Here is a 24,881-nt window from a genome sequence, read left to right on the forward strand (position 1 = left end):
CAGCTGTATATGCCATTGATTTCCATTATTTCCCTAAAGTCAATCATTGGCAATACAAATGATCTCTCCCACTTTCTCTCTCAACTCTCACACTCCCAAATTGCTTAAACACTGCTCTGGATGCGGCTGTTTTAAAATGCATTAGAGCATAGAGGTAAATGTGGATATAATAAACGTAAACGGAACACAGCACCAATTTGTATAATTAAGTGCAGTCCTTTGATGGCCAAATTGTGCTGCGATATCCTTTCACTGAATGCAATTTATTTTAATTGCAATGCAGCAACCGAATTCAAAGAACACGCTGCACATAAAAGAAAACCCCATTCGAAATGCTGTTAAAAATGACGAAAAACGGTGGAAAATAAACAAATACTTATATATATAAATGGACTACAGTTGCTATCTATAGTTTGGTTTAGTACTATGGCGTTTTTATTTACTGGGTCACGAGCTCATTAACATTTTAGCATCGCATTTGGATGAGATGCGACAACGGTTTATACGGTTGTTCGGAAAAAGTATAAAAAACCAGGACGTGCCACGGAACTAATATAATTTTTAGCCGAGAAGAAGGAGCCCAAAAGACACTTGAGATACAATTCGAGGTAATCGCGTGCCGAAGAAGCAAATGCCACTTGCAGCTGCCACCAGCAACAACAACCGACAGCAGGTAGTTTTTCCGGACAGCTGTTCAAAATTTCCCCTTAAAAGGGCAGATGAAGAATTTTCCCGAAAGACAATAGAATCTCAGGTAAACAGATGATATTCTCGCTGGCTATAAAAATCACAGACACATCCGACTTAACATTCATTCCGCATCGAACGCTCAACGAGCACAGAAGTCGCATCGAAAAAAAGATTAAAGTGAAAAGTGTTACTTCAATCATCATTTCAATTGCAAATCTTGACAATGGCTGAAGAACTTTTTCCAGGTCTCGAGCGTCCTTTGCCGCAGCTTCCTTCGTTGACCTACACGCTGTTTGCCTATCGCGAGGAGCTGCGACGCCGTGACGCTCCCTTCATGAAGATGTCCACGATTAAGCTGCACTTGACCGACAATCTGATACTGCAAACGATCAAGAACATTCGTCAATTGGATACCATGGAGATCATGAATTTGAACCGCGAGATTGTCTTCAAGCGCAAGTTGACCAAGCAGATGCGTAAGGTGCGTAAGCTGGAGAAACTTGGACTCAATGTCGATCCTCGCCAACTCACCACACAACAGTGGCACTAAACAATCAAAAGAACAGCAAAAAACCGAACAAGAAATCAAACCTAAACAGCGCAACTGATAATGATAACATACTCTAAGCATGTCGATATAATACTTCTAAGCTAAATAGTTTCTAAAACTCAGTTGTAAGCTGAATTTAAACCACGAACACTTTAGTATACGACATTTTTTTCATAAAAAGATAACCATTCAAATCTGTGACATTTACACTGAAATACGGATTCCTTTTAATGTTAGAAAATAAGTTTGGACAAAATGTGAAAATGTGAATCTGCATTTAATTGAGCCTTGAAAATAATTGTAATAATTTTAAGAATCTTATAATAAAGAGAAAAATATAAAAAAATGTATTTTTTTATTTTAATTTTCTTTGTGAAGAACAAACTTCCATGAAAGCTTAATCTTTATCAGCTTTCAATGATTTTTTCTTGGAGACTTTTAAGTAGAAGTTAATAAAATATAACTAATATAAGTATAACCATTTCATAGTCAAATATTTTCCAAACACTCAAATGTTTACATCGTTTACTGACTTCACATAAGCAACACTCTGCTACAGTGAAATAGAGTGCAGTTTGGTTAATTGTTGATTACACTTGCAGGTGCACAGAGACAAGCGACTAAATGACTGTGTGTGAGGGCGAAAGTGGCAACCAAATGGAGGCAATAGGCGGCTTTTGATGCTCCGCTGAAGCCACTAATAGACAACGTTCAAAATGGCCAAAGAGGACGAGACTTCAGCAGTAGCGACAGCGACAGCAGTTTTATTTCAGACTGAAGGGCTTTCACGATGCCGAGCGCAAAAGCTTCATTAGTAGTGCTCGATTTTTCGCAAAAGCAAGCATCACATAGCATGCAGCCAAAGTGAAAGTGGCTTTAAAGTGGCTGCAGTTGCGAGTTTTTTAATTAAGAATGTAAAGTTTTTTAATGATCTAAGAAAGTCCTTAATAATAATTATAAAGATATTGCTCAATTAAATTTGAATCAAATATAGAAAAGTAAATAAATTGATATAATCAGAAAATGCCCCAAATATTTCATTGTATTTTAAATATTTATTTAAAGCATTTCTTTTGCATTAGCCGATTTTTTTACCAAACTAAATTATTTCTTTAATAGCTTTTACATAAATAACTTTTTTAAATAAATGTCCTCTTACATTAAAAAACAAGTAAGAAAGTTACAGTCGAGTGTGCTCGACTGTGAGATACCCGCTACCCATTTTAAATAAAAGAAATATATTTTTCGGTATATATACCGAATATACAGCAAAAATACTAAAAATATACCGAATGGTAAATTTGGTATATCGATATAGTACCGCACTCAAAATATACCATAGACAGAACAATATACCAGATTGTCAGCCAAAGCAACTCAGACCCCTGATAAGTAGGTGTTTTTGCCCATACAAAAGTATTTCTTTAATAACTTCGATAATTTATATCTGATCGCAACCAAATTTTCAGGAATCATAACTACTATAGTAATTATTGTATATACCAAAGATCTAGCTTCAAAATTACGCTTGTTATTCGAGGCGGAAGTGCAAACATAACAAATGCTGTCGAAAAACAATTATAGCTCTACGGACGGACGGACAGACGGACATGGCTAGATCGTCTCGGCTGTTCACGCTGATCAAGAATATATATAATTTAGATGCCTCGTTCTACCTGTTTCCTGCCGGCACAAAGCTATAATACCCTTCTACCCTAGGGGCAGTGGGTATCATAACTATAAATGCAATATTAACATCACAACTCGATTAATCATGTTATTCACTACTTTTCTTCCTTGCGCTGCAACATAAATACATTTAACAAGTTTTGATGAAAATAAAGCAGAAACATTGAAAGCATTTTCCAGACGCAGCCACAAAAACATTGTGAGCACTGTGATGCGCTTTTATGACAAGTTCTCAGTTTCCTGTTTGTCTCGGCAGTTTTGACTTTGCATTTGAGTGCGCCTCTTAATGATTTGACAAACTTTTTCTACCAGATGCACATTACATGCAGGACCACACACTCTCCCACACACACACACACACACACACACACACACACACATGCAGAAGCCATTGTTGTATGTTGAGGCCATAAAAACTTTGTCAGCAAAACGAAGGAAAAACAAAAACAAACGACAAGCCACATGAAAAATGCAAGGAAAAGCGTAAATTGTAGTCGCAGCTGAAACTTTTTTTTTGCTGCACTTTTTTTTGGCATTTTCGCATATAAGTAAATAAACCATGAAGAAAGGCAAGGGAAGGGAAAATTGTGGGTGTGCCAGTGCGTGTTTTAGTAATTTAGTGCGGCATTTGAAATGTCGTTTTTCGCGGTGCAACACAAAAAGCGAGCGAGCGAGCGGCATGAGAAGGAGCATAAGAAACGGCATGTTAACATGCAAAACTACGCGCTGTTCTCTCTACTCTGTACTCTATAGTCTGTACTTGAGCGATGTGCAACTTCTGCAACCGCATTTTATGTGGCATGCCACGCTTTCTTATTTAAAAACCCAACACCAGGAAAACACATGCAGACATTATGCCGGTTATATGCGCCATTTGCATTCATTATGCAACAAATATTTGAACTTTGTATTTAAGTTTATGAACAATGAACAAATAGTGGAATCAAATAGTTAGATCTCAGAGACTATAAGAGATAGAGCTATAATTTATTTGATTTTTTTCATATGTAATAAAACAATAATAACTATAATATGATTCATGAAAATTTGGATGCGATCAGACAAAAATTTTAGAAGTTATTTATGAAATATTTTTTTATGGGCAAAAAGGCCTGCTTACTACGGGTTTTAGTTGTTTTAGCTGCCAATCTAGTATATTTTGATATACAAAAAAATGCTAAAAACATACAATATACTATATTTGGTACATTGATGTAGTATATTTGGTATATATATTTGGTATTTTGATATTGTACAATATTCCAAATGAAGCCTATGATATATTTTTATCATTTTTGCAGTACATTTTTGGTATATTTTTCATTCAAATTGGGTATCGGGTATCTCACAGTCGAGCACACTCGACCGTAGCTTTCTTACTTGTTAACATTTGCTAGTAATAATGGTCCACACTTGAGCCACAAAATAGTTTTGCCAACAGCAACTAGATCGATATTAAAAATATGTTAAAATATGAAAAACTTTTCACACTCAATAGCTGCGTATTGAAATGCAAATATTCGCAGTTTGAATGAATAGTTTTCTATTTAAAGAGTGCAAAGCAAAAGTTGCTATGGAAAATCTGTACAGAAAGAAAAGTCGCTATCATCAACTGACATAGCGACTCACTCGCTGACTGACTGAGTGAGTGACTGATACATTGACTGACTGACTGACTGACTACATATAGCCTTTGCTGCAGAGAGTTTATTGAAACAAAAAACACATAGAAAAGAACGTAGAAGTTTTGTCCATTGCCGCGTATTTTGATACTCTTGAATGGGAGAAATAGTTCTTTGTGGAATTGCATTCCGAATGCAAGGACAGCAAAAGGGACAGCAAATACGCGATGGTAAAGCGCAAAAGGAATGCGTGTCTCTAGTATATGTAATAGAAAATGAAACAGAGATAGAGAGAGAGAAAGAGAGAAAAGAAATGATATTAATGCCAAAAACTGCACTGCAAAAACTTTTAAAGCGCAAAAGTTTCGTTCTTTCGCCACTTGTGTCCAGAACGTTTGCCCCACGGCCCAAAAAACAGGACACGTAAAATTGGAAAAAGAAAACAGATCTCCGAAAACTTTGCCGCTACTGCTGCTGACCGAAACAATGCTGCAACTTGCAACTCAAAAAGTGGCTCAATAACTGCAAAGAAAAGCGAACACACAGAAAAAATAAAAAATAAAATTATATCTATGACTTGCGACTGACAGACGCGTGTCGAGTTGAAGCGCACATTGCGCATACGCACTGTAGTGCAGTCAATAGCAGAAAGTAGTTGTTTGAAAAGAATTCTTCAAACTATTTTCACAATAAAAAAGTATTATTTATTAGATACAGAGCATGATGGCAAAAACTTCATGGAAACTACGAAATAAAGAATAGAAAATGTCATGAAAAATACTTTACTTTAATTAATAGATAAAATCTAATCAAAAAATATTATAGAAAAATTTTTTATTATTATTTTTACTACACATGGAAACTTTAAATTTACTTTACTTATTGAAAATTTAAAAAAAAAATATAAACAATAAATAAATTTATAGAAAAGTTTGTTATTATTTTATTTATTGTAAGTATTTGCAAGTATTTTGTTAAAATTATATCTGTTAAACATAAAAATCTTAAATTATATTTATTGGAACTCTTTGCAAGAATTTTTTTTATTTAAATTACTCATACAACATTTAAGAAGTAAAAAAACGGAGCACGCAAAGCGGCATAGAAAATAGTTGCAATATTTCCGCTTTGCCAGATATTCAAAGAGGCGCAGGTATTTTGGCTCATACCATTTTGTTAGCTAGCGTTCAGCAACACAACATTCCTCTGATGGCTGACCGTCGCCCTGCCACAGGCTCATCCCATCAACCAGCATCATCACACACATTTCTTGGGACCTTGCCAAACCCAAACCCTAAGCCAAAGCTCCGCAACTCCATAGCTCAGACTTTTAGAGTCGCAAGCCTAGTCGCACAAATATTTGCAGCTACACAAAAGCACGCGAAGAAGCAACAAGCTTCAAGTGAACCAAATTCCTGACGAGCCTTGCCCCAACCCAAAGAAACCACGCCACAAAGAGAGAAGGGAGTGGGGACCAAACCATTAAAGTGTAACGAAACTAGTCGTGACACAATTTCTGATGCAAATTACACAAGTCATGGCATTTGAGTGTTTCGACTATTGCCCGATAGCGATAGCCATCACCCATAAGCCAAAAGAAAAAAGGTAAATGGTCAGGGCTAATAACATTATCGGCCCATAAAAAAGTGTTTGCGAAAATAGATAGAGAGCGAGTAAAATTATACACTTATTATTAAATTTCACAAAATGCTTTTTGGACTCCCAAGCACGCAGACCGTTTTTCCTTTTTTCAATAAAGTGCCAAACGAGAGGCGGCAACGAAACGAAAAGAGTTCCCTCCACTAACCGCAGATAAATGAGACACTCGGGAACTGCTGGCGACAACAACAACAACGACGACGACAAGGAACTGGAAACTGGATATGTGCGACATAGTTGAGAGGAAGAGACAGTGGGGAGGGGGGCAAAATGCACATAAAAAACCGATACAATCCCAATTGAATCAATTGAATTGAATGACTAAGCAAGGCCCCAGCACTGTGCTATAATGGTATGGGAATGGGGATTGGGGGAATTGTGGTCCTGAAAGTCCTAGTGAGTCCTTGTTTTTTTTGGGCGGGGGTAAAGGACTCTTGCTACAACGACACTAAAACACCCAGCGAAAGGATTCCAGCGAGACATCCTGGGAAATAAAAATAAATTGATGTTTTCAAGTGTCAGGCGCTTCGATGTGGACATCGATGCGGCCCACGAACTCCTGGCTTCGTACCGATTGAACCCAACAGCATCCGGTAGACACATGTTTCAGGGAGAAACGTCTCGTCGCATCGCATCGCATCGCATCACATAGCAACTCACTCCCTTTGCTTAGGAGTGTATTCCACTCAGCAATTTGCTCAATGATGCAATGCGGTAGGTTTATATTTATGATATTTCAGATAAGTTAATGCAATGGCAACGATAGTAAAAGAAAACTGCGAGAGCACATTTAAAAGTTGTACGACATAATAATAGTTATATATACACATATTTACCTAACTGACAAAATACTACTCAAGGACTATTTTAATTCTAATAATAATTATAAATTAAATTAGTAGATTTATAGAATATTAAACTAAATAACTATGAGGCGAAAGACAGACCAAATTAAAAGAATGTCTAAAAATTATAGCGAATTAATCGAAAAAAAAAATTTTAAAAAGCTTTACAATTATAGAATCAATACATTAAAACTAGAATTAATTACTAACAGTTTTATTTAGATAATTACCTGTGCTGGACTTTTACACAAAGCATTTTTTGAATATTTTATTTATTAAGGTAATTTGGTTTTCAATTCTACAAATATAAATAAAAATGTGTTTTAATTGTAGATGAAATAAAATACATAAATATGACATAAATTGCACTATCAATTTAAAAAATGTACAATTAATTTCATTCGCTCTCTAAATGGATATGTAAAATTAATAAATAAATTCTTAAATAATAGTAATAATAATGTAATAATAATATATCTAGATAAACGCTTTGATTACGCCTCGCTACACGCAGAGTTTCTGCAACGACTTCATTTCGTTTTGGGGGCCAAGAAAAAGATAGGACAAAAAAAAACAAAACATATAACAACCGAAACTTTTGCAATTGAAAATAAACTGAAAGATCCGAGCAAAGCGCTACTCTGCGAATGTGCACCGAACTGTAAACAGTTTCGGTTTCGCTTTTGGTTTCGGTTTCAGTTTCAGTTTTGATAACTGCCCGACTTACAGTAACTGTTAGCAAAGGATGGGAAACCACATTGCGTATACGCCTAATAAAATGCGAAACTCCGCACAGGTTGTCAATATCGCATTAGCTATTGACGGGGCAACGATACAAGCGAGTTTCATTCAGTGCTCGAAATACTTGGCGTATTTAAGTGTGACATCATTGCAGCGATTGGGCGGACGTCATCATTAGCAAAAGTCACTCAGTGATAGAAATGGAAATTACAACACATTGCAAATGCCAGCGAAACATGAAAAAACACTCAAGTGCGTTGATAAAATGTCACACAGGATGTGCGTAAATTTGTCAGCCTGCGTGTTTGTGTGTGTGTGTGTGTGTGTGTGTGTAACTAACTGCCGGAAATGGATATTATCAGATTGCGATAAACAAGAATACGCCATGTCTCATCCAAGCTAAATTATGCAATGACTTGACAACATTAAATTCAAATCTCATACATATTCACTTATGTTACACGGAATATTTATAGTTTACTTGAAGACTAAATTACTATGTATTTCACTTAAAAAACAAAAGTAAACAGATTTACAAGTGAAGAGGAAATATTCTGGTAATTTCACTAGCGAACAAATGCACTAACACAACTATTCCATGATCCAAAAACTTTCTCTGCTTACAGTAAAAATTAAATCTATTTTTAGACTACTGCAAGCAATTATACGAGTATTTCGACAACACACTTTATAACAGATTCCCAAGAAAACATTCAATATATTCCGACAAACGATTTGCATAGATTATAAATTAACAAAAATAAAACAAAAAAGATATTTTAAATTAAATCCAAGCACCTCACAACAACTTAACTCGACAAAAACGCACAATTTGAAAGAGTATTTATACCCGCTAGCCGAAGGGAAGAAGGCGAAAAGAAACATCTTCGAACCCATAAAGTATTGCCGAGACTGTTTGTTTGTCCGTCTGTCCGTATAAAAAACCTAAATCTAAGAGACTATAAGATATAGAGATATAATTTTATTCTACAGCAATTGAAATGTTTGCACGCAAATCAAGTTTGTTTTTAGTTATTTAACAAATACTTTTGTATAACAAATAACACTTACTCACAAGGCGTCTTAGTTGCTTTGGCTGACAATCTGGTATACTTTTGCATTTTTGGTATCTCGGTATATTTTTGGTATATTTTAATAATAACACTTCACTGCTTTACTCTTATTAAAATGGGTAGTAGATATCTTGCAATCAAGCACACTCGACTGAAGCTTTCTTACTTATTTTGGAAATTTTCCAAATAAACAAAAATCAATTACTCCCCAAGTCAAATCGCTTGCAATCGCAATAAAAATGCTCTCTATAAACATAATCGTTTAATTATTGCATTTCAATTTATACTAAACAAGCATTTTGCTCAGCTATAAGTAGCTGAGAGCACAGAATTCGTGTTCAGTTCGTTCGTTCTGTGAACTGTGAATACAATGCGAAATTCTCTAATAATTCTCTGTTTTCTATCGTTGACATGGGTCAATTTGATTTCTGGCCGTAGCGTGGATCAAGATGGTAAATGACAAACAATAATCAACATTCAATTCGCATTTGAAAACAATATTTTCCATAGCTCCAGTATTGACTGACGTCGAAAAGCTCAGCAGGCTCGAGTTTCTTGAAAAACATTCAGAGTATAAAGAGCGACTGAGTGAATATGAGAAGAGCGATTGTCAAATGTTTAAAAACTCCACCGATATTTACATCGTTTATTTGCCTGGAATTGAACCTTTTGCCGCACCCTGTGAATCACGTATTGAGGATGGCGGATGGACTGTTATTCAGAGGCGACTCAAAGGCAACATCAACTTTCAGCGAAGCTGGAATGAATATCGAGAAGGTTTCGGCGACTTGAGAGGAGATTTCTTCATTGGCTTGGAGAAGCTGCATAGAATGACCACAGCGCATCCGCAAGAATTATTGATATTCTATGAAGCATCTCTTCTGAAGACGGAGCAAGAAAGATTCACCAATTTTGTAATTGGGTCTGAGAAAGAAGAATATGCGCTAAAGTCAGCAGTCCACTACTCATATAATGGACTCACAAGACACATTGGCGAAAAGTTCACAACCTACGATAGAGATAATGATGGGTATTGGTTGGATAACTGTGCAAAAATTTTCAATGGTGGCTGGTGGTACGGAGAATGCGTACCAGATAATGATATGAGCTCCAATCTCAATGGGCCTTATGCGTCAGATACTGACAGAAAAGCGAGGGGTATTATGTTTAAAGGCATCAGAAATATTCGAGCAGTGCAGATGATGATTCGGCCACAAGTCGAAACAGAAGCAACGTCCATTCATAATTAAAACAAATGTGCACGTAAAATATTTAAATATTACAAGAATATTGAATGTTTTTATATTCCACAAATAAAAAGTTTAAATTTTGCTATATTTTCAAAATGGTTTTAATTTAAGGATGCAAATATTGGACTATTTGGTAGCAATACTTAATTAACGAGTGATGAAAAGAGTTTCTCAACGTTCTATATTTCATGATAACAAGTTTATATTAATCTAAAACAGTTGCCCCTCCTTAACTAGCAAAATCATAATTCTTGATTTAATATTTAGAGCTTAGAAACTTTTTAATATCAAAACTATAACTGAAATCTTCTTTGATAAACTTTAAAAGATTAAAGTTGTTATTCTAGTTTTTTTTTAAAGAAATTTTCTCTTTGTGTAACAAAAGAGGAACGAGTTGCGTATACGACACGTTGGACATTTGTCATTAACTATGGATACATACACTATCGAAAATTTGTAAATTTTACTGCTATTTTGCAGAGGTTAGAAGTCACTCAGCTAAAGATTAAATTACAAAATTCTAATTCATTCTAATTTGTTTTATCTTTAAATAAAAAAAAAATGAAATTCATTGATCAAATTCCGCACAGAATATCCGTAAATTTTTCAGTTTATACGTGAGTTTTTCTCAAAACTATGCAATGCAAATCTTGACAAAATTAAAAATCTAATACATGTTGAATATTTTCTTTAATGCCTGACTTGACGTCTAATCTAAAATTTATTGCACATATAAAATTGTTTCTTCGATACGCAAATTTGTATAAGAAAAAATTACACAAGGGAAAAATTGTTTAACCATTTTATTTGGTAAAATTTACAACTATTGCAGTTCTTACAATGAAAAGAAATTCTATTTTTAGAGTACTGCAAGCAATTATACGAGTATTTTCACTGCACTTTATAACAGATTAGAAAGACAATTTCATCAGTTCAAATATTTGGGATATGGAAGTTGTAATATTAAAAGTTTAAATCCATTTGAATCAAATATATTTCATAATAATTAAATTTTGGGTTTTTTCTTAATAACTTAAATATTTAATTAAGAAATTATCACAGCATAAGAAACAAAAGAAAACACGCAATTAGAAAGAGTATTTTTTTGGAAATTTCCCAAATAAACAAAAATCAATTGCGCCTTAAGGCAAATCGCTTGCAACGCAAGTTTATCGACACTTGTAAACAACCGAAATGCACTCTATAAACATAATAGTATAATTATTGCATTTTAATTTATACTAAACAAGCATTTTGATCAGCTATAAGTAGCTGAGAACACAGAATTCGTGTTCAGTTTGTTCTGTGAACTGTGAATACAATGCGAAATTCTCTAATAATTCTCTGCTTTCTATCGTTGATATGGGTCAATTTGATTTCTGGTCGTAGCGTGGATCAAGATGGTAAATAACAGACAATACTAAACTTGCATTCGGATATTCAATACAATATTTTTCATAGTATCGAGTAAAAACGAAAGCAGACTCGAAGAAGTTGAGAAACTAAATGTTGAGTATAAGGAGCGTCTGGATCTGTATGAGAAAAGCCGTTGTCAAAGACACGAGAACTTCAACGATATTTATATAGTTCGTGTGCCTGGTATTGAACCCTTTGCCGCACCCTGTGAATCACGTATTGAGGATGGCGGATGGACTGTTATTCAGAGGCGACTCGAAGGCAACATCAATTTTCAGCGAAGCTGGAATGAATATCGTGAAGGTTTCGGCGACTTGAGAGGAGATTTCTTCATTGGCTTGGAGAAGCTTCATAGAATGACCACCGCGCATACACAGGAATTATTAGTCTTTTATGAAAGATCGCTTCTGGAGACGAAGCAAGAAATGTACCGTAATTTCTTAATTGGTTCCGAACAGGAAGAATATGTGCTAAAGTCAGCAAAGTCGAACGGGTTACTTGGATTTAGAGGAAATATTGGCAAAAAATTCTCAACCTATGATCGAGATAACGATGAGTATTGGTTGGATAACTGTGCGAAAATTTATAACGGTGGCTGGTGGTTCGGCAAGTGCATCCCAGAAGTTGTCGCCTCCAATCCGAATGGACCCTATTTGCCCGAAGTTACCTCTAAATCTAGGGGTATTGTTTTTGCGGGCTTCAAAGGTATTCGAGCAGTGCAAATGATGATTCGTCCACAAAGGAAAGAGGATAAAAAAGATCCATTTGGCTTGAAGTGGGAGTAGCAGCATACATTAAATAATTAAATTAAATGTATTTTATTATTTGTGTTGCAGCTTTAAAAGTGCAACATACGATATGCAACATGTAACATGAGTTGAAATAATATGATCCAACAGGAAATAAAAAACATTACCACAACTTTTTCATTACAAGAGCAGAGTGCCGAGAGCTATTCATTCAGTGGCCAGTGAATGGACTCATAGATACTCGTCTCTGAGTAATGACACAAAAAGGCGCCAGCCTTTTGATGCTCTTCCCGCAAACAAACACAAGAACAACAACTAAAAAATGACAAAAACTAATGAACTCGCTCTGGACAAAGTGGCTACAAAAATGTCCAGTGACAAAATGCCAGCAATATGTATGAGTGTGTGTGTTTGTGTGTACATGTATGTGAATGTGTGTGCTGTGACCCTGTCATAAATTTTCTATGTAAATACGGAAAATATGAAATTAAATATAATATCCATGACCACAGCAAACGGAGGCAACAAAATGTCCATGCAAGCTCATTTCAAAAGATATTTTTTATTATAATAGCTCAACATTACGAACATCCAGTTATATAAGGCAACGCCTGATAACACAGCCAGAAACTTTCAAGCATATTCATTTGAAACTATTTCAGTATTCAGACTTGACTAGAGTAAGACTTTGAATTTGTTACTTTTTTGTTTAGATTCAAATTTCATTATTCATAATTGCGAAGAATTCTTTTTATGTTCAAATTAATCAAGTACATATTTTGAATAAAAGCAAAACAGTGCGGTATTATTATATACCGAAATAAATTACCACAAATACTAGATTACATCATATTTGTAATCTGTTATACTATTACATTTAAAGTATACCATAGATCGTAATAGATAAAAGCAAAACAGTACGGCATTATTCTTAAAATATACCGAATCAATATTTTAATGTACTAATTAATTGCAAAATATACCAGATTGCCAGCTAAAACAGCCGATTGCTGTAAGCATAATTTGCCATACAGTTTTTTTTAAATAACTTCTTAAGTTTTTGTCCGATTGTTTTGTTTTTACAACTACTGTAGGTATTATTATCTGTAGCAAAATGTACTTCCCAAGCTAAAAACTACATATATTATCTCAGCTGATGTGGCTGATCAAGAATATATATACTTTTTTGGGTTGCAAATGCCTTATTCTGTGATGAGGCTTAATTCAATTGCTTAATTTAATGATGAAAATATTGGATTATGTACTGGACATTAATTGCGATTATTTGGTTAAGAACTTGTTGTCGTTTAGCGAATTCATTTATGGTTAGAAACAAGCATTAAAACAAGCATTCAGCGACGAAGCACTTCAGCATTTGCTGCTTAGTTAAGTGCACTTGGTCAGCCCTCGGGGACTGTTATTATGCTTTATAGTACATTGGATTGCCCTTCATGCTCCAGTTGGTTTACCTCATCCTCGACATCGTTATGATGGCGCTACTTCAGTGCGATGCAAACAAAACGAGAGAAAAGCGATGCAAAAAAAACAAAAAATAAAAAAGAAAACGGTTCACGTTCATTCATGCTCATTATCCTGTAGATTATTCGGTACTTTACTCAATGCTCAGTGCGAATAATAACGATGATGCCTGGACGGGACGCCAAGGACGCTGTTGAGACAGCAAAAGCGAGGGCTGGCAAACTCTACTCCGCTTTTTGGCTTCTGATTCTCAATCTCATTCTGATGCGAATTCGGGAAATGGGAAAAGCAAAGATTGCAACTTGAGTTGAGTCGTCTCGTGGATGGCTTAATGTTGTTTGGCCTCGTTGTTGTTGTTGTTGTTGTTGATGATGATGCACTTGATATTTGCCGTATGAATGCAACCGATGAGATCTTGTTCGCATTCTCTCTGTCGCCGTCGATAGCATTTAAAGCACATTACGACTTGCCCTTAGTCCATACTTGAATATACTATAGTGTACTTCTATGTATGGAGTACTATTACGACTCACTGTGGTCCATTCAAGAGTTCCGGGCTTTTGTTGTCGCTAGTTTGACTTTTACTGCATATTGTCGAGTACATGCTTTTCTTTTTTTTTTTTGGCTCTGTGCAAGCTTTTGTGGATTATTTCACATTCATTTTCTCTCCTTTCGAACCCAGTCTCTACTTGAAACCCTCATTGGTTAATTTTTGGTCATTTAAATGTTAAATATTTTGAATTTATGCAGTTAGCCCGTTTGCTCTTCACCTCGTAAATTCCTATGCTAACGCTAAGCCGAGTGCCATCCATCCCCAAGACAGAGAGAGAAAGCCAGCAGGAAAGAGCGAGAAAGTGAGAACGCAGCTAATGGACCTCCTGCCTGTCGCGCTCCGTCGCCAATGCGACGTCAAGCTGTTGTCATCATCGCCGCTAATCCCTCGTTTGAGTGGCAAATGCCGCGCCCGAGCAGCGAGCATCAAGCACCGAGCTGCGAGCTCTGTTGGTCAAATCCCGGCAGCCTGGAGGTAGCAAGTGACATTCAGTGAATGGTGGCCAGAGGAAGCCAGAGACAAGTGCCAAGAGGCGGCATGATGTCCGGCTTAGGTAATGGCAATTTAATAAGCTTCTAAACGTTGGACCCACCGGCTCTCTGTGCGCTTAATGTCCCCCAGCTTCAGTCCCGAAGGCGCCTAAAATCATCCAATTGGAGCTGCATTTACAAGTAAACACACACAGATACCGTATATTCCATTCTGACTGAGAAATTCTATGGCAAAACGCAAACTGATTGAACTTGATTGATTACTATATCGATTTAATCGCTATTGGAACAAATAGTGAATTTACAAAATTGGGAGATTTATTTTACAAAACAATTGTGATCGAGTGATTGACAGACTGATTGACAGCCAAGTGACAGGCGATTGTAGTGCTAAATTTAACAAATCGTTTATCATATAAAGGAGTGATTGACAGACTGATTGAGAGCCAATTGACAGCCGATTGAATAATCAAAATATAATAATTGAATGTATTGACTTCAATATTGATTGATTAAATGATTGACAAACTAATCACTGATTGACAACCGAATTTATTTCGAAAGGCAAATAACAATATGACGAAATAGATATATCAATCATATAATTAAAAATCATATAATTATCATGTGCTCAATGATTGATTGATTGATTGCTCTAATACTTAGCGGCACACAAACAAATTAGTAAATTTCACGCAGACTAAGTAGGTTGACTGCTGAATTAATTGCTCCATCCGATGACTGATTAACAAATAGACTTACAGCTTCTGTGATTGATTGATACACTGACTGCTTAACAATCAAAGAACAGATGAAAGCGATAAAGAGAAGCCATCGACTTTTTAAATTTAAAGTTACTAAATAATAGACTGATTGATTGATTGATTGGTTGCTTGATTGATTGTCCATATGCTTGTACGTTCGAAAAAATTGACAAATTAATATAATAAGCTGACCAATTGCTGAATGAATTGATCTATCCACTGACTGATTGACAATCAAAGTACTGATCAAGCCAAAAGCGAAATGCTGGCGTCTATTTAAATTGGAATTGTGAGAAAAGTTCAGCAAGTGGGATTAGGCGACGGAAGACAATTGGAGTAGGTAAAAACAATGTGCCGACATGCGAAGCGAAGCTCATGCGAAGCGTGCGCCAATAAGGACGAAAAGGACAACTCAGAAAGTCGACAGGCGTAAAATTGACAAACGTTTTTGGGGGCTAAAAATCATGGTTGGAATGCAGTGGAAAAGGGGTGAACAAAGGCGGTAACAACAACAACAACAACAAGAGCAACATCACCATCAACAGCAGGCAACAATGCAAACTCTCAGTGCTGAACGCTGCTTGAGCCTGTTGACAATTGTTAGCGAGACATTGACTGAGTGTCAGACGACAGCAGCAGCAAGGAGTCACAGGAATCAGAGGAGTCGCTCGACTGGACGTTTTAATGACATTCAAAGTGTTAAGTCGAGTGGCCGTTTGGGCTCCCAAACAGAACTTAACTTGACCCATTCCCAGGATATGCAATTCCAGCATCCAACTTTCTTCTGCCTATCCTCCTGCTGCCGTCCATCTCTCTCTCTCTCTGTCTCTCTCTCTCTCTCTCGCAGTCCCTGTGAGTGATGTCAGAGTGCATTCCTGTTGACTTACTGACACTTTGACACTGCCATCGGACCCATAATGTACTAGTTATTGTTGTTCTCCCACTGCTGCAACTGCTGCAAAATTAGTAGCACAAAGTCAACTTGAACTTCTACCACCCAAGAGCAGCAGCAGCAATCTAGGCAACACAAGCTGCTGTCCATTGTCTTCCACTCAGATCAGAACCGACGACTGCGACTGCTCATTATTCAGCTCATTTGCATGCATCTCATTCGGGCTGGCCAGAGCAGCCTAACAGCCTGACAGTCTGCCAGCTAACACACACACACACATTTGTCCAATTGTTATTTTTGTTGGTGGCTTAATGGGAACAGCTTTTGTCGGTCTTATCAGCATTACATTCTGCATTTGACATTCAAAACCCTATCATGATGCTGCAATTAACCGATGACGAAAGTCAAATGCTCTTTCTTTCATATTGTGAAAGGCTCGCGAGTCAATCTGGTCAGTATTTAAAATTAGTTTAATATTTATTTAAAGGAGTAAGCGAAGTAATTCATTTAAAATAAATTTATTAATTTATACATTTTTTTAAAGAACATTTCTCTAATTTTGAACATTGCAACTGTTAACAACTTTTATAAAAGCAGGAGCTAAACAAATAAAATTGATTAGTCTAATATTTATTTTTCACTTCGTTTAATTTCTTGGCTTACTTGGCTTATTTTCCTTGCAATTTTCGAGTATTTAAAGTACCTCGATCTCGATTCATAAAAGCAGACGCTTCTCAGCATGCGTTTCGAACTGTGCATTCTTTGTGCTGTTGTCATGTAATCGCATTTGGCTTAACCAAGTTTTTGAGGGTGAATGCAATTTGGCTAAAATCATGGCCAGCAATTCTTGTCTAAATAGATTTCGTGCCAGCCATTCTGGCTTCTGCTTCTGTCTGGCAAACAAACAATACAGAAATGAAAATGAAGTGCCTGTTGCTGGTTAGTTTTTGGATTTGAAATCGGATTTGGATGAGAGAGATTCGCATAGACTACTGGTCAAGGTCCAAGCTTTCTTTCTCTTTCTGTCTATGTATATTTGTCTCTTCTCGGTTGGTAATTAAATTGTCAAGTTAGCATCTCAACATGCAAAAGGAGGCAAACCTGCAGTTTTGCTTGCTACGCATTGTTGACTTTAGATTGAATTAAGCATGTTTAACAATTTGTCATACACAAAAGAGTCTCGGTCAAATCACTTTAATATTTATGAAAACAATCAACTAAACAATTGTTTTCGATTCAATTATGCAACTGCAATCAAGTTTCGCACAAATTTATTAGACACATTTTTAATTGAAAAATATCGAAGCTCTTCAACGATAGAAAATTCAAGATGCTAGACTTTCATAAATTACTCAAAAGTGTCCTTCTTAAACTGCGCATAACTCGTTCAAGAAATCCAGCCATGGCTTAAAGAAATTTAATCCACTTGAACGACTTTCATTTCCAACTGCGACTGAAACTGTAGCTGATTCGCTGCACTGCATTCAATTGTGCAGTGAATATTTGAAGGACACGCCCTAATGAGCCATTTCAACAACGAGAGGCCGAGAGACTTGAGTCGAGTCGACTAAGCCACATCGAGCTGAGGTCGGTGATGAGGTCTGGGAGTTGTGTGGCACTGGCCTACGCAGCTGAACTTAATTGCATTTAAATTGCCACTCGTGTTATGTTAACAAATAATTAGTTGCCCATTGGGCATGAAAACAGTTTTGCGAGGCGTAACTCGAAGGACGCACCAGACATCCGGCAACACAGACAACGAAGCCCAAGGACATCGAGAGTCTGAACCGCACACTCATTCCTACTCATTTGCATAAAGTCCCAAAAGTGGAAACAGTGGATCTGTTCTAGTTCTCTGGTAAATGCTTGCCATTAGTCAAATGTGGCAATTAGCCAAGCAACAAATGAAAAATTCACAACATTTCAATAAAGCGTTGCATTATGCATTCCAAGTCGATGGCCAGCCAAACTTGTGCAATTTGCACAAATTATTTATGTGCAACTGAAACACAACGGGAAAAGCGGAGAGTCGGAAAATCGGAAAACCGGCCACACAATGTGCGAAAATCTCTTAAGATTAAACAGCATCGAAACTTGTATCGATGCATTCAACCTTTCTCACATCCGTTGGCCGTGCATTCAGTTTAGATTTGGGACATTGAAAGGGCAAAGTCATCAATATTCTGTCGACTGCGAGTAAACTTCCAAAGACGATATACAATGGAGCAAATTCGCAACAAAAGCAAATAAAAGTTGAAGTACAAAAGCAAAAATCGTAAGAAAAAACCATTTTTAGAAATTGTGTGATGAGTTAAAAAATTGACATTTGACAAGAGTTAAAAAATAGGAAAAATATGGGAAAATGATTTAATTCAAGTAAAAAATGAAAATATTTTTTTTTTGTAAAAAAAATGATTATTGTATTATTCCAACAATTTGAATGTAATATACGGGAATTATATGAATCTTTTACGTATACAGAGAGACAAAAATCTATATTTAAAAGTTCATTGCAAATCTTGATCTAAGATGCAAAACAATCTTGAAATAAGATTTTTAGGATTGGGTTTTTTTTAGAGTTCTTGATTTAAGGATAAACCTTTTTGATTCAATTTTGGCATTAAACAATCTTGATTCAAGATTTTGTTCTTACTGTGAAGTTACAAAAAAGATTTAAAATGTTATGAGCAACGTATTTACATCAAAATATTTTCAAAACATTTGAATGCAAGAAATAATTTTTTAAAAATTTCTATAAGATTAACGATTATTCTTTTTAAACAATTTAAACAAACAATTAAAATATACAAATTTTTTAATTAGAATAATGAAGATAAATAATATATTTCAACAAATTTACTTTAATTAGTTTAATTTCAAATATATAAATTGTTTAATTAGAATAATGATGAACATTGGAGAGAAATCAAAATTGAAAGAATTAATTATATATTATATAATATTTCGTACATTAAAATTAACAATGATAGATTCTAATATTCAAATGTATCCGTGTAATGTATAAAATGGAAAAGACGTGACACTTACCTTAAGCAGCGCCAAAGAAAGTTGATTAAACAATTTCCAAAGACAAACAATGCAATGCTGTCATCTGCAATGAAAAGAAATTGAAATACAGCCATTATAATTTGCATACTACTGTGCAGCAATGGTTCAATCAAGCTGCCACATCGACACCCATCAGCTGGCAGATGGGAGGGGAGAATGCCTTCCCCCACTTTCCACTTGCAACCGAGAGGCATTCAACGAAGCATGCGAAAATTTGGCTAATACGGAATGCACGCTAAGAAATTCCGAGTGCATAGATTAAAACAAGACGAAGAGGAGGACGGGCAGGGAATGATGAGGACAAGCTGAGTCATTCCCGCTCCCCGTAGAGCTGCACTTGGCAAGGCGAAAGCAAACTTAATGCAATCAAGCTTAATGCTGCGCGACGGCTGGCCAAAAAGACGACGACGACGACGCAACGACGCGACGACGAGACGTTGAGGCGACTAGACGGCAGAGGAGTGATGGCAGGAGGGAGATAGAGGAGAGAGTCGAGTGGCGACCGGAACAAAGTGAATCCTTTGGGCTTACCTGCGGTGCATTTTTAAGCAATTTACATAATAATTATCGAGCAGGCGCAACTTGCCAACGAGAGCAAAGTGAAAATTGCCTGAGAATTCGAATGCTCGTTCTCCATGGGGGATTCATTCGTCTTGAAATATTGAAAAACTTGCTCAACTTGCTGGCAACTATATAATTAGTTTTCATCAGCTTTTGTAGCTGTTCAATCTTCGAACTTGCAAAATGAAACGACTTATCGATAAAGTCCCACCTTATAAGTGTGAACTAAATATGCAGTTTAACTTATTGCGAAATTTATTAGAAGCAATTAATCACAAATTAGTAAGTATCTTTAGTGATCTAAGCCCAGTTTTATAGTTTATTTTTAAGCAGATTTTCACTTACTTAACAAGATTAAAATGCGCTAAAGTAAACTCGATAAATAACTGAAGAATAGTCTAAATTTGAAAGGCTGAAAATAATGCTGTTAAATGATTAACGAGGAATTTCAGTAACCATTTTTATAAATTAAAAAAAAATAATTATTATTATACCCGCTACCCATAAATTAGAAGGGTATTATAGTTTTGTGCCTTCATGAAATGCAAGAATCTTTGAAGTTATTTAAGAACTACTTTTGTCTAGTCTAAAGTGCTTATTTAGGTCTTAGGTCATTGGTCGACAATCTAGTATATTTTGCACTTATATGGTATATATTGTATGAAGTAATATATAACAAATGTAGCCTTTGGTATATTTTGTAATATAATTAGAATGTATTACCATATCAATATACCAAGTGTAACCTTCAGTATATTTTTAGTATTTTTATGTTTATATGAATTTGGTATACACATATTTTAAAAATTTTACCACACTGTTTTCCTTTAGCTTTCTTACTTGTTCATATTGAAGTTGATTGAGACACAGCATAATAAAATTCCATTCGTGCTTCTATTCGAATATATAAATTCGTATTCTTAAGTTGACAGCATTAATCTATATATATTATATAAATTCGATTCATGGACTCGTCTGGCATGAGAAATGATTTGCGATACGTTGTCGAAACTTTAAGTCAATCAAGGAAAACAATTTTTTGAAAAGTGCTGCACAAATCCGATGTGAAAAAAACTTGAGCAGATTTTTAAAAAAATTATTTGACAGCTACAATGGCTTGTGTGTGATGGAGCTGAAGTAAGAGGCAAGTGGAAGGCGATGTGTGGGTGTGTGTGTGTGTCAGTGTGTGTACTCTGTGCGCTTGTTTAACTTAAATTGCTTTGCTGGTTGCCGTTGCCGTTGCCTTCGCCGTCACCGTTGCAATGGCGAAACAAAAGGCCAACAACTGCAACAACTTTGCTCAATGCGCTTCCGTTTCCGTTTCGTTTACCCCTCACGACCAACCGCATTGCTCTTTGGGGGAATGGCAGTAGCCAAACTTTGGCATTGTTGTCTTTGGCGCTGCCTGTGGCAATCACTTTCGTTCCCTCCGTTAAACTACCCCCCTATCCCTCTATCCACCTAACACCCGCCCCCTCCTCAAACTTGCCCACTTTGTGCTTCTTCAACTGAGTCGCTCAACCGCCAAACACTTCCCGTTTTACTTCCGTCGCGACGCGTCGCGCACAAGAAAGTTGAAGTATGAAACGCAGTTTTTCAAAATACTATTCTTATATATACATATATATATTTTAAGCTTCGACTTTCTGGTTTTACCCCCAAAGGAATTGCATACGTTTTTGATTGAGCAATTAGGGAATGCACAGCAAGTACCCCCTTCTCCTCCCCCTCCACCCGACCAAAAGCATTTGAAATTTCAAATTTAATTTGAAGTGTCAGACGCAAAGTGCACACTTTTCATAATTTGACTGCTCTGTGCGGAAAGGGAATTTGATTCGCATTTCCAATGAGTACACTGAAAAACAAAGACCAATTTCCAAAGAACACACAAATTGTGTTCCGAAAATTAAACCACTTTAATAATAAATTCTTGATACTAAGAACATTAGTCTGAAAAATGGAAACATTTTAAAATAAAACCAAGAAATATTAGATCTACGAGTACGTCACAAAATTCTGCACTTCTTCGGAATTTCTATTCAACCATTCTTCATTGCAAATCTAAGAGAGGAGGTCCTAGGTTCATATTCAAAGTGATCTTTATTATATAAAACTGAATAACTGAATGGCACTATTAAATAATAAGTTAGTAAAATAATAAATAATAGTAAAAAATATAGTAAATTACAATGTAATAATTTGTTGATCTTATAATAAGATTTTTGGTCTTAATTCTTTTAGATTTTATACTCTTATTAATAAAGTAACAAATAAATTGTAAACATTTTTCAATAAATTAAAATGTAATATTTTTTGATATTATAATAAGATTTTTGGTCTTTAAATTATAAGCTTTTCCTTTTATCAATAAAATAACAAATAAAAAGTAAAGAAAACATACATTAAATTATTATTATTATTATAATGTAAAATTTTGTTTGATCTTATAATACGATTTTTGGTCTAAAAGTATTAGATTTTTCCTCTTATTAATAAGAACTCTTATATTAAATGCTCTTGAAATCACGAAGTGTTTTCTAAAATCAAGATTTTGGTCTTAGTACCAAGAACTTGAAGAAAGAATTAAGAATTTTAAAAATCAAGCATTAAGATTTTCACGTTCTTGACGCATTTTTTAGGCATAAATTCTTAGTAATAAGACCGAAATTTATATTACTAATACCAAAGTTCTTAGTATTAAGACCAATATCTTGATTTTAAAAGTATTTTTCTCAGTGCATTGAGTTATATGGTTATATATGGTAACCGGAACGGGATTGCGAATGAGAATTGGTTTTGGGCAACGGTTTTGCCTTAATTCGTTTCTCTGTATGTGTTTGTGTGTTGATAAGTGTGTGTGTGTGCTGATGTGTGTGTGTCTGTGGCCTGACCGAGCAATGGACAACGGCCGAAACCGCAGTCATGATTAGTGGTCAAATGACTTTTGTCCGCTGACATCGACATCAACATTCGACATTTGACATTCACATTCGACTCGTTCACATTTCGATTGTAGAATTTTGTTTCCCAAATGCATTCGCCATGCCAGTCTAACTACTACAGCGAGTACTTCAAAATTTATGTTCCTGATTCGAATTCTGATTCTGATTCTGATTTTGACAGCGTCTATCTCACATCAAATGCAATTGCCGGCCGCAAAAGAGCTCAGCAAGCTGCATAAGGCATTTTAGAAGTTATCTACCATCAAATTTGGGAATATTCAATTATACAATTTGACAGCTTAGATATCGCATTCACTGTGATTGATACCAGTAGAATTACTAATTAGTAGTTGAATTTTAAATGGCAGCGGAATTAAAAATATTCCTTTTGCTTTTATGTTTATTTTATTCGCTTTTTATTTTAAGAGAAGAATTTGTAATTTAGAATTTGATATGTTATTCATGTTTATTAATCTTTTCAATTGTTTGTTCATTGAATTTACTTTTACCATTATATTAGCTTTTTATTTTTAGAGAAAAATTATTAAATTCATTTTAACTAACTTTATCATTTTTGGATTTAGATTGAAATGTTTCAATTATTTTAATAATATTATTATGAATGCAACAAACAAAAATCACGTTGATTTATCTTTTTAATTTATCATTTTTTTTGTCCCCGTACTTTAAAAGTTCTTAAACAAAGATTATTAAAAATCTGAAAAATGTTTTTGTAAACTTTAAAGAAGTTATCTTCTAGTTAAAAGTTTTGAAAATTCTTACCTTAAATAGTAAACAACTGCTAAAGGGAAATTCATTTGAAATCTAATTAAGCTTAAAGGGAAATAGTCTTTTGCACAGCTGCTGATAACTCAATTGGTTGAAGGAAGGTTAAAAGAGAAACAACAATTGGCATTAAAAAGCAACCGTTTAATTACAAGTGGCAATCGACATTTCCGACCTTCTCGACAGAACATCACACCGGCCCATCGACCCATTAAAATAAAAAAATAAAAAATAAAATAAAAAAGGAAAGAGCAAATATAAAAAACAATGCAAAGAAAATGCAAACATGTGCACTTTTCACCCTCAACATTGTGGGCGGAATGTGTGCGGTCTACGTGGTTGGCAAGTGGTCGTGGCAAACGTGAGTGAAGCATGAAAGCCAAAGCCAGACACAGCCAGCACAACAGATTCCGCCATCAAATTAGATTTAATTTCCAAAATGTGTAAAAAAAAAACAAAAGAAGAAATGTTTTGTCTTAAAAGCACAAGATGACAACAAGAAGCATAAAAATCGCAAAATAAGAGAATAACATGTGGAAAATGAAGTCACGTTCGCCTTTTGTCTGAAATTACTCTCCCGGGAAAAAACACGCAAAGAATTTGAATGCGCGCGCTTGCTACGGTTTCAACTGTTAGTCAACACTATATGCATCGTTTTGCAACACTAATTACGTGATAAAACTATCGCATGAGTTTTGCTTGGAACAAGTTCGTCGAAAGAGCTAGTAGTTAGTTCCAAAGCGCTAAAATTGAATTTCACGAGATTAGAATAATATTTAAGAACACAACTTAACTTAAAATAATTTAAAACAAAATAATGAATAAAAATAAATTATCGGTAAATATATAAAATATGTATATTAAATTCGTTGGCTATTTCCCCTAATTTTTTAGATGTTATTAAAATTTATAATAAACATTTCAAACATAAGTTTCTTTGTAATAATTCGATAACAAATTTCAATTTAAATTGCAAATTTTAAATCCAAAACAACTTAGTATAGTATTTGAGCATTGTAGTAAGCTTTTCGTTCAATTTAATATCTTATTTGGTCATATA

The 24,881-nt window shown here is 35.2% G+C and overlaps 2 protein-coding genes across 4 annotated transcripts; both read left to right on the forward strand.

Moving 5' to 3' along the window:
• The first annotated feature begins 800 nt into the window (after positions 1–800).
• Positions 801–1,566, forward strand: LOC117564555 (uncharacterized). Its single transcript, XM_034243388.2, has one exon. The coding sequence runs from the start codon at positions 914–916 to the stop codon at positions 1,238–1,240; it is 327 nt and encodes a 108-aa protein (XP_034099279.1). The 5' UTR covers positions 801–913; the 3' UTR covers positions 1,241–1,566.
• A 7,661-nt stretch (positions 1,567–9,227) lies between these two features.
• LOC117565536 (ficolin-1-like) lies at positions 9,228–12,450 on the forward strand. Of its 3 annotated transcripts, XM_034244678.2 has the most exons (3): positions 9,228–9,321; positions 9,380–9,535; positions 11,728–12,450. In XM_034244678.2, the coding sequence occupies exons 1-3, from the start codon at positions 9,240–9,242 to the stop codon at positions 12,318–12,320; spliced, it is 831 nt and encodes a 276-aa protein (XP_034100569.2). In that variant the 5' UTR covers positions 9,228–9,239; the 3' UTR covers positions 12,321–12,450. The 3 variants fall into 3 exon arrangements, with proteins under 3 accessions (XP_034100569.2, XP_034100571.1, XP_034100570.1); XM_034244680.2 differs by lacking the exon at positions 9,380–9,535 and having other exon boundaries at positions 9,229–9,321; positions 11,581–12,450; XM_034244679.2 differs by lacking the exons at positions 9,228–9,321; positions 9,380–9,535 and adding an exon at positions 11,438–11,522 and having other exon boundaries at positions 11,581–12,450.
• The last annotated feature ends 12,431 nt before the right edge of the window (positions 12,451–24,881 follow it).

The sequence above is a fragment of the Drosophila albomicans genome, chromosome 2L (genome assembly GCF_009650485.2).
Source record: "Drosophila albomicans strain 15112-1751.03 chromosome 2L, ASM965048v2, whole genome shotgun sequence".
Lineage (NCBI taxonomy): Eukaryota > Metazoa > Arthropoda > Insecta > Diptera > Drosophilidae > Drosophila > Drosophila albomicans.

Bases quoted from the DNA above. Each gene is read 5' to 3' on its own strand.
- LOC117564555 (XM_034243388.2), top strand. From the start codon at position 914: ATGGCTGAAGAACTTTTTCCAGGTCTCGAGCGTCCTTTGCCGCAGCTT.
- LOC117565536 (XM_034244678.2), top strand. From the start codon at position 9,240: ATGCGAAATTCTCTAATAATTCTCTGTTTTCTATCGTTGACATGGGTC. The intron at 9,322-9,379 runs GTAAATGACAAA...TATTTTCCATAG, and splicing joins CCGTAGCGTGGATCAAGATG to CTCCAGTATTGACTGACGTC. The intron at 9,536-11,727 runs CTTTTGCCGCAC...CTGGTATTGAAC, and splicing joins TTATTTGCCTGGAATTGAAC to CCTTTGCCGCACCCTGTGAA.